The sequence below is a fragment of the Ammospiza caudacuta genome, chromosome 18, assembly GCF_027887145.1.
Source record: "Ammospiza caudacuta isolate bAmmCau1 chromosome 18, bAmmCau1.pri, whole genome shotgun sequence".
NCBI classification, from domain to species: domain Eukaryota; kingdom Metazoa; phylum Chordata; class Aves; order Passeriformes; family Passerellidae; genus Ammospiza; species Ammospiza caudacuta.
In genome coordinates, this window is record NC_080610.1 from 12,607,344 (window position 1) to 12,622,850 (window position 15,507).

The 15,507-nt window shown below is 45.8% G+C and overlaps 3 protein-coding genes across 4 annotated transcripts in view; 1 reads left to right on the plus strand and 2 right to left on the minus strand.

Annotated features, from left to right (window-relative positions):
• Positions 1-188: 188 nt before the first annotated feature.
• RAD9B (RAD9 checkpoint clamp component B) lies at positions 189-7,260 on the minus strand. Its single transcript, XM_058816865.1, is given in 13 exon segments — positions 189-533; positions 535-617; positions 620-649; positions 652-935; positions 1,229-1,351; positions 2,046-2,110; positions 2,530-2,636; positions 4,274-4,380; positions 4,482-4,581; positions 5,181-5,295; positions 5,508-5,657; positions 6,503-6,573; positions 7,227-7,260. Coding segments are annotated over 13 exon segments (1,440 nt in total). The 3' UTR covers positions 189-362.
• An 859-nt stretch (positions 7,261-8,119) lies between these two features.
• On the plus strand, positions 8,120-12,601 carry VPS29 (VPS29 retromer complex component). Of its 2 annotated transcripts, none has more exons than XM_058816782.1 (4): positions 8,120-8,168; positions 10,716-10,907; positions 11,064-11,299; positions 11,607-12,600. In XM_058816782.1, exons 1-4 carry the CDS (start codon positions 8,166-8,168, stop codon positions 11,722-11,724), a joined length of 549 nt encoding a protein of 182 aa, XP_058672765.1. In that variant the 5' UTR covers positions 8,120-8,165; the 3' UTR covers positions 11,725-12,600. The 2 variants fall into 2 exon arrangements, with proteins under 2 accessions (XP_058672765.1, XP_058672764.1); XM_058816781.1 differs by lacking the exon at positions 8,120-8,168 and adding an exon at positions 8,488-8,547 and having other exon boundaries at positions 11,607-12,601.
• Positions 12,602-12,873: 272 nt separating this feature from the next.
• KNTC1 (kinetochore associated 1) overlaps positions 12,874-15,507 on the minus strand; it is a 34,860-nt gene continuing 32,226 nt past the window's right edge. The window contains exons 61-64 of the mRNA XM_058816522.1: positions 15,216-15,305; positions 14,544-14,689; positions 13,670-13,760; positions 12,874-13,436 (exon numbers count right to left, since the gene is read on the minus strand). Coding sequence (XP_058672505.1) covers positions 13,389-13,436; positions 13,670-13,760; positions 14,544-14,689; positions 15,216-15,305 — 375 coding nt within the window. The 3' untranslated portion in view covers positions 12,874-13,388. The remainder of the gene's footprint in view (positions 13,437-13,669; positions 13,761-14,543; positions 14,690-15,215; positions 15,306-15,507) is intronic.

Here is a 15,507-nt window from a genome sequence, read left to right on the forward strand (position 1 = left end):
AAACCCTGAGTTCTCCCTTAACCAGAACAGCAGCTTCACGTGCCTGATGTGGTAACAGAGCTTGGATTCAAACTGAGCCTCTCTCCAGTGAGAGTGCTCTGAGGGCAGAGCCCCCAGCAGTTCCTGCACAACACACAAACCTCAACAGAGTCAGTCGTGACCTAAATTTGTGCCATTACAAGAGCACTGAGAGTTCCAGAACGTTCTGTGCTGCTGGGTCACAGCACCAGTGACAAAGGCTGGGCCTGGCCTGCCCTTCCCTCCTGGCTGCTCCCCACTGTCTGTCCTTGCACCCCAGGCCCTGCACTACAGAACTGGGGAGCTCTGCAGGGCACCCAGCTCCTCCTCAGTGTCACTGGCTGTCACCAGACTCTGGAAGGTGTCACCAATGGCCTTGTCCTTGTAAGAGACAGCTCCGAAGAACATGGAGTGGAACTGGAAAATGCAATATTTGTACAGGTAAGAATTCTGTGATACAGAATTTGGGCATTAATTATTTGTGAAGCTTTTGCCACTCTAAGATCTTTCTGAGCCAGCAGCGTTTCCCAGTGAAACCCCCCTGCCCCACAGGAGTGTTTCCAGCTGTGCTGGGGTTTTCCAGCTGTGCTGCTGTGACACTGATGCCACTGAAGCCCCCAGTGCACGTGGGGTGCTCAGCCCAGCAGCAGCTGTGGGGTTCCAGTGCTGGCACTGTGGGGAGTTCCCTCACCTTGGCCTGAGGAGCCTCTGTGGCCTCTCCTGCTCTGCCTGGCTCATCCCTCTCACTGCCTCTGGGAATGTTTTTTACCTCTTGTTTTGCCAGAGCACTTGGGGGTTTTGCAGGGTCCATGCTTGGAGTGTTTCCCTTCTGCTGTGGCTTTTTGGAAGTGGCTGTGACTTCATTGCTGGCTCCATCCATGGAGCTCTGGTCAGATTTATCCATGCCAGTCCTCGAGCTGGATTGGACAGAGTAGAGCAGGTTAGAGCTGGCTTTGTGTTAAATGGAATATCCTGATTTTCTGTTTGGGGAAAGATTACAGCTTTAGAGGGGATTCTCAGCAGGTTCCCTCCTGCTGCACCCAGACCCTGAGGAGATGAGAAAGCAGCAGAATTGTACAGAATGCTCTCTCTGCACCCCCTTAGTGCTGCTGTGCTGCTGAGATGTTCCTGAACCCTGCAGTTCAGTTTTCCTATGAAAAGCTGAGTTTTTCACCCCCTTAAGGCCACGTGCCCCCTCAGCCCCCGTTACCTGTCCCGGGGCCGTGGGCAGCAGGCAGGCTCTGGGGAAGCTGCCTCCCTCTCAGCCTCACACAGGGTAGCCAGGATAAAGCTGGCCTCCAGCAGCAGGTCCTCAATGCTGAAAGCAATGGGTCTGAACACAAGGAGTGAGAGCAAACAGCACAGGGAATTACAGATACTGATTCCACCCATGGAATTAAAAAGCTGAAAATCTCCTGTGTTTGCTGCTGAGGAATGAGAGGGGCTCCTGTAACAGATCTCACTGCTCCAAGCAGCAAATGCTGTGCAGTGTCAGAGTCAAATGATAGCATTAAATATGTAATTATTAAAATTATATTTATTCAGAAAATGTATTGTTTCTTTAAGGTGCTAAATAAATAAATCATTGCCTGCAGGGGACTGGGAGCCTCAGGTGTCCAGGTAATTTATACACAGGAGCTCCTCAGTCAGCACAGCTGCCTTGGCAGTGCCCATGCCTGGGTTCAGTGTTTATATGGAATTGCAAACTGGAGTGCAGGTCAGAAATGGCTTTGGGTTTGAGATGTTTGAGATGAACCTGCAGTTCAGTGTTTATATGGAATTACAAACTGGAGTGCAGGTTAGGAATGGCTCTGGGTTTGAGATGTTTGAGGAGCTGCAGTTCAGTGTTTATATGGAATTACAAACTGGAGTGCAGGTTAGGAATGGCTCTGGGTTTGAGATGTTTGAGGAGCTGCAGTTCAGTGTTTATATGGAATTACAAACTGGAGTGCAGGTCAGAAATGGCTCTGGGTTTGAGATGTTGAGCTCAGTGCTCACTGGTGCCTGCAGGCCCAGCAGGGCAGTACCTGCCGCTCCTGGCGAAGTGCACGGACACAGGGACGCTCGTGGCTTCAGAGAACGCCAGCAGCCCCTGCACAGAAGGGTGGGGTGAAGGGAAAGTTAAACCAGAACACTGATTCTGGAATGGAAGTTTATCCCAGCTGCTGTTTACTGGCAAAAAGAGGGAAAATGCTGCTGCTTCTAAGAATGGTTTCTGTCCTTCCCTGCCAGAGCTTTGCCACAGGAGGTTCTGCATGGAGAACTCCCCTGGTCACGATGCTTTCCCTTGCCCAGCACAGAAACCTCATCTCTGTTTCAGAAGTTTTGTTTGCCTTTCAAAGGACCCTGGGGTTTAAAGCTGATCTCACCCAGGTGGTGAAACCCTGCTGCAGTCAGGGCTGGTGGGGCACAGCCCAGGGCCATTCCACAGTGACCATCCCATGTCCTGTGGGTCCAGTCAGGCAAATTAATGAGAAATGGGTTTTCTTCCTAGAGAAATTCTTACTTTACCCTCAGTTCTTTAAGGCAAAATGTCACTTCAGAATCTACTCCAACTTGAAAGTAGTCAAATTCCTCTGGACTGAGCTGTATCTCAGTAAGCATTGTCCTTGAAAAGTCTGTTTGAGATAACAACAAAGTCAGGCACTCACAGCAGTGAAGTTTGAACTCAACAAAGCTGTGATTGTGACCCTGAGGTTTTACATAAGCAATGTTTGAACAAATAATTGTGTTTTTATAGTGGCTAATATCAATAAATGTTTAGCTTATATGCATATTAGAATTAAGTTAAAGCCTCAATTTATTTGCAGTACACTGGATAGATTTGAATGGATTTTAACAGAACCTACTCCATGTTCTCTGTGTGAGCTAACCTAACAGCTGCTGCTGTTCTTGCAGACCTGCTCCTTGCACAGGCACCCATCACAAACAGCATTCCCAGCTGCTATTGTTGCATGGATGGGAAGCCCAAAGCCCAGTGTGACTTGAAGAGATTAATCAAAATTACTGACAATCACCAGAGCACAATGGAGGGGGACAGAGGCTCTTTGTTTTAAATCACAATCTTTTCCTGACACAGGAAAGTGGCAGCAGGAAATTGGCTGTTCACTTTCAGGTATTCATGTTTTTGTTACCATGAGGTGACTCCTGGGTGTGTGAGGAGAAAGTGAGAGGGGCAAATTCCTGGCATGTGGCAGTCCTGGAGAGCTCAGAGAAATCCCACAGCAGGAAGTGCTCCAGGCTGTTCCCACTCTTCCCCTCCTCTGCTCTGTTTTATCTCCCAGAGTTCACTCAGGCCCTTGTCAGAGGCTCCCTGTGCCTGTGGCCGGGGTTTGATTGCTGTGGAAGCCCCAGGCCATGGCAGCTGAGGGACTCACAGCACACAGAGGTGCTGCAGCCAGGGAGATTCTCAGCACCTCTCACTGCCCTCCCTCCCTTCCCTCCCTGGGCTCTTGGGATCTCTTCACACTTGTACCATTTCTTCATTTCTTACAATAGTCCTGGTAAGTGAATGTTTCTAAAATCACCAGATGTGTCATTCAAAATGCAATTTCTTTATTTGCCCTGTTTCACCCCAGCCAGTTCCTGCCCCTTGATCCTTCTCTCAGCCTGTTCCCAGCCCTGAGCTCTTCCCAGGTCATTCCCCCAGCTTTGGTCACAAACATGAAAATCATCTCTTTATTACATGATACACAAGAACCTCTACTTCCAAACCACAATTTCATCTTCAAAATTGGAGTCACCCCCCAAGAATCTCCTTCTCCCCCTCCTGGAGATGTGACCGTGGCCGAACAGTGCAGGGCTTGCTGACACTCTGTGCTGTCCTCAGACTGAAATATCCTCTCTAATGATATCAATTCTATAATTGTGGTATTCAGATTTAAATAGTTCTTTTTAAAACATGAAATTATCCCCTTTTTCCTGGCAGTTGCCAGGCTGCTGCTCTTGCAGCACAGTAATTACCTCTTTCAAAGCCTACAGCAAGTGGCATAATTTATTTCAATTGGCTGCTCAGTCTGAGATCTGCCACTGACACCAGGAAGATGTTTCAATTTATTTAAATTGATTTAATTTATTAAAACCAGAGGGTGGCAGCATGACTTAAAATCTCTCTCTATAATGTTCTGTTTAAAATGTCATTCAGCCATAAAACTCATCCCACATTTATGTCGTGACAGTTATTATCCCTGGAGTTCACCTCAAAAAAAAAAAAGTTAAAATCCCAAGTATTGGTTCACATTTTGAATTTCCTTACCAGTGTCTTCCTCAGTGTAACTCTTGAAACAAACTTTCATTGGAGTTACTGACAGGGTTATTTCTTCCTGACTGCTTGGGAAGTGGATCATCACATCAGCCAGCAGCCTGTAAAATGTCATTCAACACTGAAATCATTCTATCTATGACTTTTTAGCATTTGTTACATTAGAAATTAAAACTCAAAAAAATATTTCTGTGTTTGTTACCTGGATTGGACTTTAAGAATGTTTGGACACATGTGCTTTGCAAAAACAGCCTGCAAGGGATCACACTCCTGAAATGTCAGGTTGTAGGTTTTTACAACACCTGAGTATGAAGGAAATGAACAAAAATCAGTGCTTGGCTGTAATTTTAGTTTGTTTTTTTTTTTTTTTTTTTTTTTTTTTTTTTAATATTAATTGTTCAGTAGAGGAAGTAACCAAGTGACTTAGCCCAGCTATATGGAAATAACTCACCACAAACAGGAAAGAATCCACCTGCCATCCTACACTCCCTCCATCCCATTAGTTGTGCCTGGACAGAATCTGAGTTTTTAAAGGATGCACAAGAAATAAACCAACAAATGCAGGGTGGGAAACAGCCCCAGTAATTAACTGGTAAAATAACAGAAATGGGAGGGGAATGCAGAACTCAAGCCCTGCAGATCTCTGGCTAAGGATGTGCTGAGGGGCTCAGCTCTCTGCACACATAATTCAGTGTATTACCCACAGCAGTGACGCCACTGGATCAGTGGCACACAAACCCTGCCTGCAGCACAGCACAGCCCTGGGGGAGATGAGGATTATCCAGGAATTCTGCAAAGGCTCATGAACACCCCCAGTGCTGCCGGGCTGAGGGGGGCAGAGCTGTGATGATGATGATGATGATGATGATGATGGCATTAATTGTGGTTTGTGTGAGCTCACCGTGCCTGCAGAGCAGCTGGAAGGTGATGTGCTGCTCACTGGGGCTGCTGCAGATGCTGCATCTCTCTACATTCCTCTCCAGCACATTGACACATCTAAACACAGGGAGAACTGACTGAAAAACAAAAATGAAATCAGTGCAGAGGTTACCCTCTGAGCAGCTTTGCAAGAAACAGAATTTCCCTGGGTTTGTACCCTGGTTTATCTCAAACTGCTGCTCTAAAGGCTCCCCCAAACTGCTCTGGGGACACTGGGAGAGCCCAGGCTGATCCTCACTCTGAAATTGGGTTAATTTGCTGCTGTGTGTAACAACTCACTAAAATGTACCTTAATTATCAATTTACAGGGGAGGGACAGTTGCTTCTCCTTCTGACAGGGCTGGGTCCCAGCTGTCCAGCAGTAATGCTGGAAAAACATGGATGAGAAGAAGACACAGGCATATGCTGACCTCGAGGAATTCACTGATCTTAAGGCAAGCTGGAAATGGAATCACAGAGTCATTAGGGCTGGAAATGGAATCACAGAGTTATTAGGGCTGGAAAAGAACTCCAACATCACTGACTCCAACCACTGAGGGAACAGAAGTAAAATAATTTATTAACTCAAAACTTGAACCTTTTAAAAAGAGCCTCCTCTGAGCTTCAGTGCCAAAACTTGGAAATTTACATCTCAAAATTATTTTTACAAACTTAAAATATGTATTTTTATTTTATTTAATTTTTTAAAATAAAAATAATTGAGTTACCCAAAGACCCAGAGCTCAGCTTGTGTTTAAGGCATTTGAGGGACATGATCTATACAGATGAGCAAAGACACCTCAAAAATCCCCCAGGTATAAAACCAAATATCTCCACTTGTGATTTTCCATCCTCCCAGTGAGCCAAGGAGAGCTGATCACTTTTACCTAAGGAACCTCTGGAGAAATCACTAATTCTGCTGGAAATGGTGTTTGATTAATGAGAAGCATTAATGGATGTGTTCTTCCTGTTGAGTCACAACAGTACAAAACGTTGTTTTGAGAGGCAGCTCCTGTGTGGTACAAAATCCAAACCTTGTGACCTGTGACAACAGAACTGAACCCCCTGGCATTAATCCAGATGTCCTGGACAGCAAAAAATCAAAGGATCTTAGGGCAGAGTAGGAACAAAATCTTCCACAATAATTAAAATCACAGAAAACATGGCATGTGTCCATAATGAAAGCGGAGGGAGCTGAGAATGTGATGGACTGAAAGGTACCTGTGGAAAAACACAATATCCAATTGGATAAATATTGGGCTTATAATAAAGACTTTTAATTTAGAAGAAATAAAATTCACTTACACCTTTTTCTAGGGGGTCAAACCAAAATTCATCACTGATCCGTGCTATGGCATGTATTGCTCTTCCAAACACTGCCAGGGAAAGAAAACACTGCAATACGCATTCCAAATTAAAATAAAAAGATTAAAAGGTGGCACTACACTTTCTCCTGAATAATCCAAGAGGAAGCATTACAAATTTCTTATACATTTGAAAGAAAATGGATGGTGGAAACTGTTATTTTTTCCATTTAATTAAAATTTTAATTATCCAAACCCTCAATGTTTTGGAACGCTGCCTCTGATGAGGCACCTTGGACGTTCCTTTGCAGTGCCTGGAATTACCACAAATTAGGTCAAACAGACAAAACTCCACCGGGGCTAGAAATGACATTTAGCAGGGGGAAAGCCTGAGAAGCAAAGGGACATGTGGAAAGATGAAATCCTGAGAACACAGCGGAGCTCAGCAGAGGCCCTGCGGCAGCGGCGGAGCAGCTTTTCCCACAGAATGGAGCGGAGCTGTGTCCTGGAGGTGCACAGGGGACACGGAGCCTGGCGTGTCCCCCTGGCTGTCCCCAAACCCTACCCATCCGAACAGGCCCCAGACGCGCACAGCGCCCGACCCCGCCGCGATGAGGGAGAGGCGGATCCCCCGCCCCGCTCCCGGGGCTCGTGTTCCGCTCAGGGCAGTGCCGGGGGTGCCGCGTTCCGATTCCCCCGCGTGCCGGGCTCCCGGGCCCCGGTACCTCGGAGCTGCGCCCCCCCGATCACGCACTTCATGGCCGCCCCTCCCTCCCCTCACGGCCGCCCCCCCACTCCCCTCACGGCCGCGGAGGGCGGGAAGCGCCGTGAGGGAGGGGCGCGCGCGGCGCGGAGCCTCGGATGTGGAACCTGGATATTGTGGAATTGTGGAATTGTGGAATTGTGGAATTAGGGATTGTCACGAGTTACCCGCAGATATCTTCAGCCCAACCCCTGGCCCTGCACAGACACCCGACAATCCCACCCTGTGCGTTCCTGAGAGCATCGTCCAGCCTCTCCTGGAGCCCTGGCAGCCCCCAGGCCGTGCCCATTCCCTGGGCAGTGCCCAGCAACTCCTGAGGGAGAACCTTTCACTGATATCCAACCTGAACCCCCCTGACACAGCTCCAGCCGCTCCCCGGGTGCTGCCCCTGCCCCAGAGCGGAGATCGGGGCTGCCCTCAGCAGCACCAGCCCAGGGACAGAGCCGGGAAACGCCCCTGACCCAAAAGAAGAGAAGAGCTGAGCATGGGAAGCAAGAGAATCATTAACAATAGAACACTAATTAAAAATGTAACTATGTATCTTGTAGCCAATGAACATCAATCTTTTTGTTTCCTAAAATGCATAAATAGTAAAAAGAATTGGTAGTGGGGTTCTTGGTTTGTGGAAGACCACGGAGCGCCCAGGCTTGCGCAGCTCTGAAACAAACAAACAAACAAACAAACAAACAAACAAACAAACAAATAAATAAATAAATAATCAGTGTTTGTCCCTCTCTCGTCATTACCGGCTCGTTTTGGGCACAACTCTCGTTTCACCTGTGTAAAACCCCAGCCGGCGGAACGCGGCACGGCCGCGCTCGGCGCTCTGTTGTCTCTTCGCAGGCGCCGTAGCGGGGGCGGCGCCGGGCGGTTCCGGGAGGGCCGGAGCGGAGCGGGCGCCATGGTGAGAGCGGGGGGACCCCGGGACCGCCCGGGCACACCGGGACCCCCGGCACGGCCACAGCAGCCGGGCCCGACCCCCCGAGCTGCGGGAGAGCGGGCGGGAGGGCGGCCCCAGCTGAGGCGAGGCCCCCAGGGGAGTGAGGGCCGCGCCGTGACTGCAGGAGCTCCTTTTATAATTTAATTTCATCGTAATCGCATTATTTTTTTTTTAATTATTTAACGCTTCTTTCATAACATCGACAATTCATTAATTATGATTTGCCCGTTCATTTGGCTGTGTTTTCTTTTCTGTTGCTTCTCTCGTTTAACATTGATCATGTTCCGCCCTGTTTCTCATGCCCTGCAATCAACTCCTCCATTCCCACCAGGCTGGGCACAGAGTAAGTCACTCCTTGGCTCTCCTAAAACACCCGGCAAGGGAAAGGCTCCTCGTGTTCCTCCGAGCCACTGGCAGCTGGCTCCCATCAACTTAGGGGTTTCACACCCAAAATTCAGGTTTTTTATAATTTTTCTCTGCTGCTTTAAGCTCTAAATAGGTGTGGTGATTAAACCCTGCAGTGCTGTTTGGCTACTGCAATGAATGGGAGCTGAAATGGGGATTTTGGGCAAGTGTGGGGCTGGCATCAGTCTGTGCTGAGAGCACACACTGCAGGCTCAGTGGGGTGTGAGTGGCAGGATAATTTTATTAATTTTGTTAAACATCAAATACAGAACTGGTACTGCACACTGAAATCCCTCAGGCAGCAGTAATCAATCTATCTATTGTCACTTATTAATCCAAATCATTGTTACCCACTTGTTACTCATCAAAGACCATCAAAAATGTCATTTTTTCCCCTCTTGGTTTTATTTTGTATTGGTCACTTATTGATTAAAAAGCTTTTGTATTGCATTACCAATACCATCAACCATCTGTCTCCAGATGGGTTTGATGGTGGCACTGAGATGTTCTTAATCTAAAAAAACCCCTAAATCAGTCAAAAATACCCCCCAAGCTCCCTCTGCCTTCTTGAGGACTGTTAGCCTCATGGCCTAAAAACCCATGAGGGAAAAAATCTTTAAAAATACAATTTCCTACCCTAGTTATATTTATTTCTAGAAATAAATCTGGGCTGTGTCCTTTACAAACACATTTGAGGGTGTCCTTTAGGAACTGCCTCACTAACCTGAAGGGAAAGATAAAAATCTCTTTAATTTGGAGCCATTCCTTGAGTGTCTCCAGACCCAGGGTTTGCCCAGAGCAGTGCCATAACATTCCCTGCTTTACAAAGCTTCTCATGCCCTTTTTGCACAATTAATTTGCCCTGTGTTGCTTGCATTATTGCTTTATTTGCAGATTTAAAGCCATCGCCTTGCATCATCTCAGTCCTTGATTTTGAAGCCCTTCACTACATTTTTATTCTGGCATCTGAAACTGTAAATATATAGAGGTGGTGGCAGTGGCCTGGATTGGCCTCTCTGCAGTGCCCTGTTTCTATTTTGTTGGATTTTTTTAGTCTTATTCAGTTTTTCAGTGGTTTCTACCATGAGGACTCTGAACATGCTTCCTCTTCTGGCCAGCTTTTAACACTTGCTGCAAATTTGCTGCTTTTTAAAAATATTTTTTTTTTTTTTTTTTTTTTTTAGTAAGGGGAAAGAAATTTGGATGAAGAGATTTTTTTTTAAGAGAAGTGGCTGCAGTTTAGCCAGGTCTGAGAGAGAAAAAACAGTGGGATGGTTTATTGCAGCTCCCAAATTTGTGTAAAATACATCAGGTAATGCAACAGGAAAGTGTTAACAGTGCAACTATTGCAGTGTTGGCCTTCAGCAACAAACCACAAATAATTCTGGTTGTAAAGCCCCCTCTGCTCATGGCCTGGCAAAGCCCCTGGTGGAGCAAAATCCCATCCCCATCCCATCCCCACTGCAGCAGCTTTGGGTCCAAGTGCCAGGCTGGGGACACTGCAGGGGACACTGCAGTGCTGGCTGTGCCCTAAGCCCTGTGTGTCCCCTCTCTCTGTCTCCCTGTCTGTCCCTGTGTCCCCTCTTTTGTCCCTTCTCTCTCTGTCCCTGGGTGTCCCCTCTCTGTCCCTGTGTGTTCTCTCTCTCTGTGTGTCCCTTCTCTCTCTCTGTCCCTGTGTGTCCCCACTCTCTCTGTCCCTGTCTGTCCCCTTTCTCTCCCTGTGTGTCCCCTCTCTGTGTCCCTGTGTCCCCTCTCTGTGTCCCCTCTCTGTCCCTGTGTGTCCCCCCTCTCTCTGTGTCCCCTCTCTCTGTCCCTCTGTCCCTGTGTCCCCTGTCTGTCCCTGTGTGTCCCCTCTGTGTCCCTGTGTGTCCCCTCTCTGTCCCTGTGTCCCCTGTCTGTCCCTGTGTCTCCTCTGTCCCCCCTCTCTCTCTGTCCCTGTGTCCCCTCTCTGTCCCTGTCTCCTCTGTCCTCCCTCTCTCTCTGTCCCTGTGTCCCCTCTGTGTCCCCTCTGTCCCTGTGTCCCCTCTGTGTCCCCCCTGTGTCCCCTCTGTCCCTGTGTCCCCTCTGTGTCCCTGTGTCCCCCCTGTCCCCTGTGTGTCCCCGCAGTTGGTGCTGGTGCTGGGTGACCTGCACATCCCCCATCGCTGTAACAGCCTCCCGGCCAAGTTCAAGAAGCTGCTGGTGCCTGGCAAGATCCAGCACATCCTGTGCACGGGGAACCTCTGCACCAAGGACACCTATGACTACCTCAAGACCCTGGCTGGGGATGTCCATGTTGTCAGAGGGGACTTTGATGAGGTAATGGCTGGGCTTTTGGGGTGTCCTTTAAGGTTTTTACATTTGGAGTTCATTCAAGTAAAAATGATGGAGTGAGTTCCTGAGCTCTCCCCTTCTGGGTGGTGCAATAGGGTTGGGTTTAAATAGAAATCTCTCTAATATTTTCTTTATTTTTAGAACCTGAATTATCCTGAGCAGAAGGTTGTGACTGTTGGACAGTTCAAGATTGGGCTGATTCATGGCCATCAGGTGATCCCCTGGGGTGACATGGCCAGCCTGGCCCTGCTCCAGAGGCAGTTCGATGTGGACATCCTCATTTCGGGGCACACACACAAATTTGAGGCATTTGAACATGAAAATAAATTCTATATCAACCCAGGATCAGCTACAGGAGCCTACCATGCCTTAGAGAAGTAAGTGAATATTGGGGGCATTTTTTTGGTTTGTTGTTTTTGGGTTTTTTTTGTAAAAAACTGAACTACAAACTCCTGAGGGTTAATATTTCTGATTTAAATGCCAGGGAGAGGACAGTTATTATAACTTACACAGCTGTACTTGCTCATCTGGACTGAAACATGAAATGCTCAAAGCCTCAGATCTCTGTGCAGTACTTACAGAATTAATTCCCATTTTTCTTGAAGTGGTTTCTGCTGAATAGTGGTAAAACACTAAGGGGGTTTTAGACACACAATCACTGTGAATTGTTTCCTCTCTTTCCAGCAACATCATTCCTTCATTTGTGCTGATGGACATCCAGGCTTCTACAGTAGTTACATATGTCTATCAACTAATTGGAGATGATGTGAAGGTAGAAAGAATTGAGTACAAGAAATCCTAAAAAATGTTTTTGCTTGTCTGGTATTTTTACCATCTCCTTCTGAACTGCAAGTTGCAAACTTGCTTGCTCGTTTACAGCCCTGCACTGTCTCTAACAGCTCAAAAATGTAACTTCTTGTCATGAATTTAAACAACCTTGTGTTTGCTTTTCTCTGTATGATTTGTAAAATATTCCATGAAGATAACTGTCTGAATACTGTTCCTTAATGTAATAAACTGCACTTCATAGAAAAGCTGAGCCTGGTGAGTGTTGTTGGGGAGGAATGCAGCAGTTGTGGAGGTTTGGGGTTCCCCTTCCAAGGGATGCTGGGACAGGGCTGGAACAGAGATTGAGGGCTCTGGGACCAGGCTGGGTTTGCTCCAGAATCCAGTTTCTGTTTAATTGTCTCAATTTAACATTCTCAGCTAAGCTCAAGGACTAAAATGTTTGATAGACTCTGGAAGGATTACAATTACCTTGTGATTTCAGTAGAGTTTGAGTCTTTCTCTGATCAAAGCACTTTCAGCTCTCCCTGTGCTTCCCTGAGTGATCTCATTCAATCCATAACCAGTGAGGAGAGGTTTTCCTTTATTTGTGCTCACATCTGACACCCCATTTCTTTTTGTTTTGCTCTTTGCTCCATGCACAGAGCTGTCAGTGATGGAATTCCATCTCTGTGGAATTCCATGTGACTCTTAAAGCTGCTGAGGATAAATCTGGGTTGTTCCAGGAGCAGCACCCTGTGGCTGCTCTGTTCCCACAGCTGCAGGGACCTGAATGGATTTAACAGCTCCCCTTTCTCACAACTGCTGTAACTTTCCAACAAAACAGATTTTTATCTTTGCCTCCCCCAGCAGAATGTTTAGGATGGGGCAGTTTCCTTGGCCTTTGGATTATGATTTTTCCATCAGCGATTTTTCCATCACCCTTCTTTCTGTGTCATGAGCTGAGTAACTCATTTCTATTCCAAATAAATTTGCTTTGCCCTGGACAAAAAGACATTTCAGGCTGGTGTCTCAAAAACCTCTGGCTAATTGCACTTCATGCAGTCAGAGCAAAGTTGAAAAGAAAACCTTGGCATGTGAAATTCAGGGAATTCCATTGACTGGAACATCAATTTATTGACAAACTCATAAGTAAGAGCTTTATAGAATATTGTAAGGGGCCAAATAGATGCATAAGTTTATTTCTTTTTAATTTACATTGTAAGGCTAAAATTGACACACAAGCTTATTTGTTTTGATTATAAGGCCAAAATTGATACATAAGTTTGTAAAGTTACACTTAAAATTTGTCCACAAAGTATTTTACATGAACCACAGCCCCTGCAGTTTTAGAAAAGTTTATCACAGTGATGGCAAAGTTCTGTTGCTGTGGGTGACATCTCAGAGAGGTCCTGACAGCAGGACTGAACATGGGGAAATGCAGAAGGAAATAAACTTCACTCCTTCCCAAAGTTAAAGTGCTGAGTAAGAACTGATGACTCCAAACAGGAAATTCTGCTGAGTCTGAACTGTTTGTGTGGGGTGGAGAATGGAGGAGAAGCAGCCTAGAACAGCTGGAAAATGTGGAGAGGTTGTGGATGCTCCTGGTTAAAGCTTTGGGGTTTTGGTCTGATGTTGTGAATGCACAGCCCAACCTCCTGCAGGACAGGGAGGAGGGAAAAGGGGAAATCTCAACCCAATTTATGGCACTTCCAGGACACAGGACCCCTCTGATGCATTCAGGTACATCTGGAAGGTCAAAGAACAACATTAACAGGGCTTGGGAGAATGGGATGGGATCCAGGACACAGGTGTGGTTCAGGTAAAATGAATTATTTGAATTAATAAACAAATATTTTATTATATACAGTATATGTTACTAAAGTAGATCAGCTAAAAAGTATTTTTGCAAGAAGTTGGGTGCAAATCTTTAGAGAAAAAGGAGAAAATACTGCCTGAGGAACAGAGATGGTTTGTTTTACCTGCAGAAGATGAGATGCTGAGACATCTGCCACAGCAGGGTTTCCACATTTCTTTTGATACTCTTGAATCAGGGCTGTTGCATCATCAAGGCTGTAAGAGGCAAAATTGGATCAACTTTGTCAAATTAAACTCTCTAAAAAGCCAAAAATTTTTACAATAGAAGCAAAAAACCAAAGTATGATCCCATAGCTTGAAGTCAGATGGGCCCTGTCATTTCCCAGCACAGAAAACAAGCCTGGCTTTTCATTGGGGCTGTTAATAAAATCCATAAATACAGAATTTCAATGTTTCTTGGTTCCTGTCCCTGTCTGAGTGTGGGATCAGTGCCCTGCAGTGCCAGGGCTGGCTCTGAGTGTGCCCAGGTGTGAGAGGAGCCCCAGGTGCTCCTCAGGTGCTCTGAGTCCCCAGGTGAGTGGGGCCCAGCCCAGCCCCTCTGTGATTTAAGTGGAGCACAAAAAGGGCTTTTAGTTCCTGAAAACTTCATGGCAGAACCACCAATTCTCAAGCCTTCAGTACAGGCAGCTCATTTATTTTTTCTGAGTGTTTTTTTATTGCTGAAGTTGCGACTCTCTGATGCCTGAGCTGCATTCACCTAAAGGTAAGGTCAAGGTTTTGATTATTTCACTCTGGTTGCTTCTGTTTTAGTGCATTTGATCTGCTGCTAGTCCAGGCTTAACAATCTGTTACTTGGTCTTGAATGGCTGTAAAAGTCTGTCCTAGTGAGGTGAAGTTTATTTCTTTATTAACTTAGCAATACTTAAATATCCTTGGGGACTAAGCATTAAAAAGTCTTCATGACTTCAAACAAAGCTGAGATTTAATTCCTGCAATTGCTACCAGTTACAGCTGTTTTTTTACAATTTATTAACTTACCAGTTGTTTTTGGCAAAATAATCCACCAGCTCTTTTATTCTGTGTGTGTTTATCAGGTGTTGCTTTAGCAGTGGATAATATTTGGTTTTCCAGAACTGTTCATAGAGCTTCTCATTGATGATACTGTCCAAAACCAAAGAGCTGATCTGTGGATTTAAGTGTTAGTAATGAGAAGTGTTGATATTTTAGACAAATGAGATTTTACTTTTGAATGGAAAGAGCTCATAGTTTTCATATTGGACTCTATAGAGAATAGGGGGGTTTTTACATTTTACTAAGTGCTGTGAAATGGCAGATTTTATGGAAACTGATCCCAGATTCAGAGAGGGAAGTGAGTTAAACTTGGCCATGAGGAGGCAGCTCAAGGCAAAGCAAAAGTGCAGTTTCCTGAACCCTTTGGCCTTTTAGCCTCAAATATTTATTCAGGAAAAACAAGGTGGTTCTGCTGCCCTCCAAACAGGGATAGCCCAGAATGTGGCACTGGGTATGCACAAGAATTTTCTCAGCTGAACAACATAAATAAAAATACATTTTACAAGTATTCTACATTTTTGAGCATTCAAAGTCAAGTAAGGCTGGGCAAGATCAGAGGAGAGAGAAGGTTCTGTGAACACTTTTCTATCAAAAAAACCTCCAAGTCAAAGGAAAGTGAAGTAAATTTGGTTTATTCACCTGGGAAGCAAATGCTACCAGTTCTCCAGTGTCCATGTGTTCATCCAATTGCTGCAGCACAGTTTCTTTCTTACAGGTTGATAACAAACCCTTGTGAAAATAAGTTACAAAACATTATTATTCTGTGATTGATTAAAGCAGGAACACTCCCTTCAGAAGAAATATTTGATTTATTCCGAATTCTTTTGAAATTTTAGGTGCAAATACAGAATTACCAAACCAGGATCTGTGTGCTTGGACTGAAAGTGTTGCTTTGAACTCTCTGAAATGGTGTTTTGCTGTAGCTGTCAGA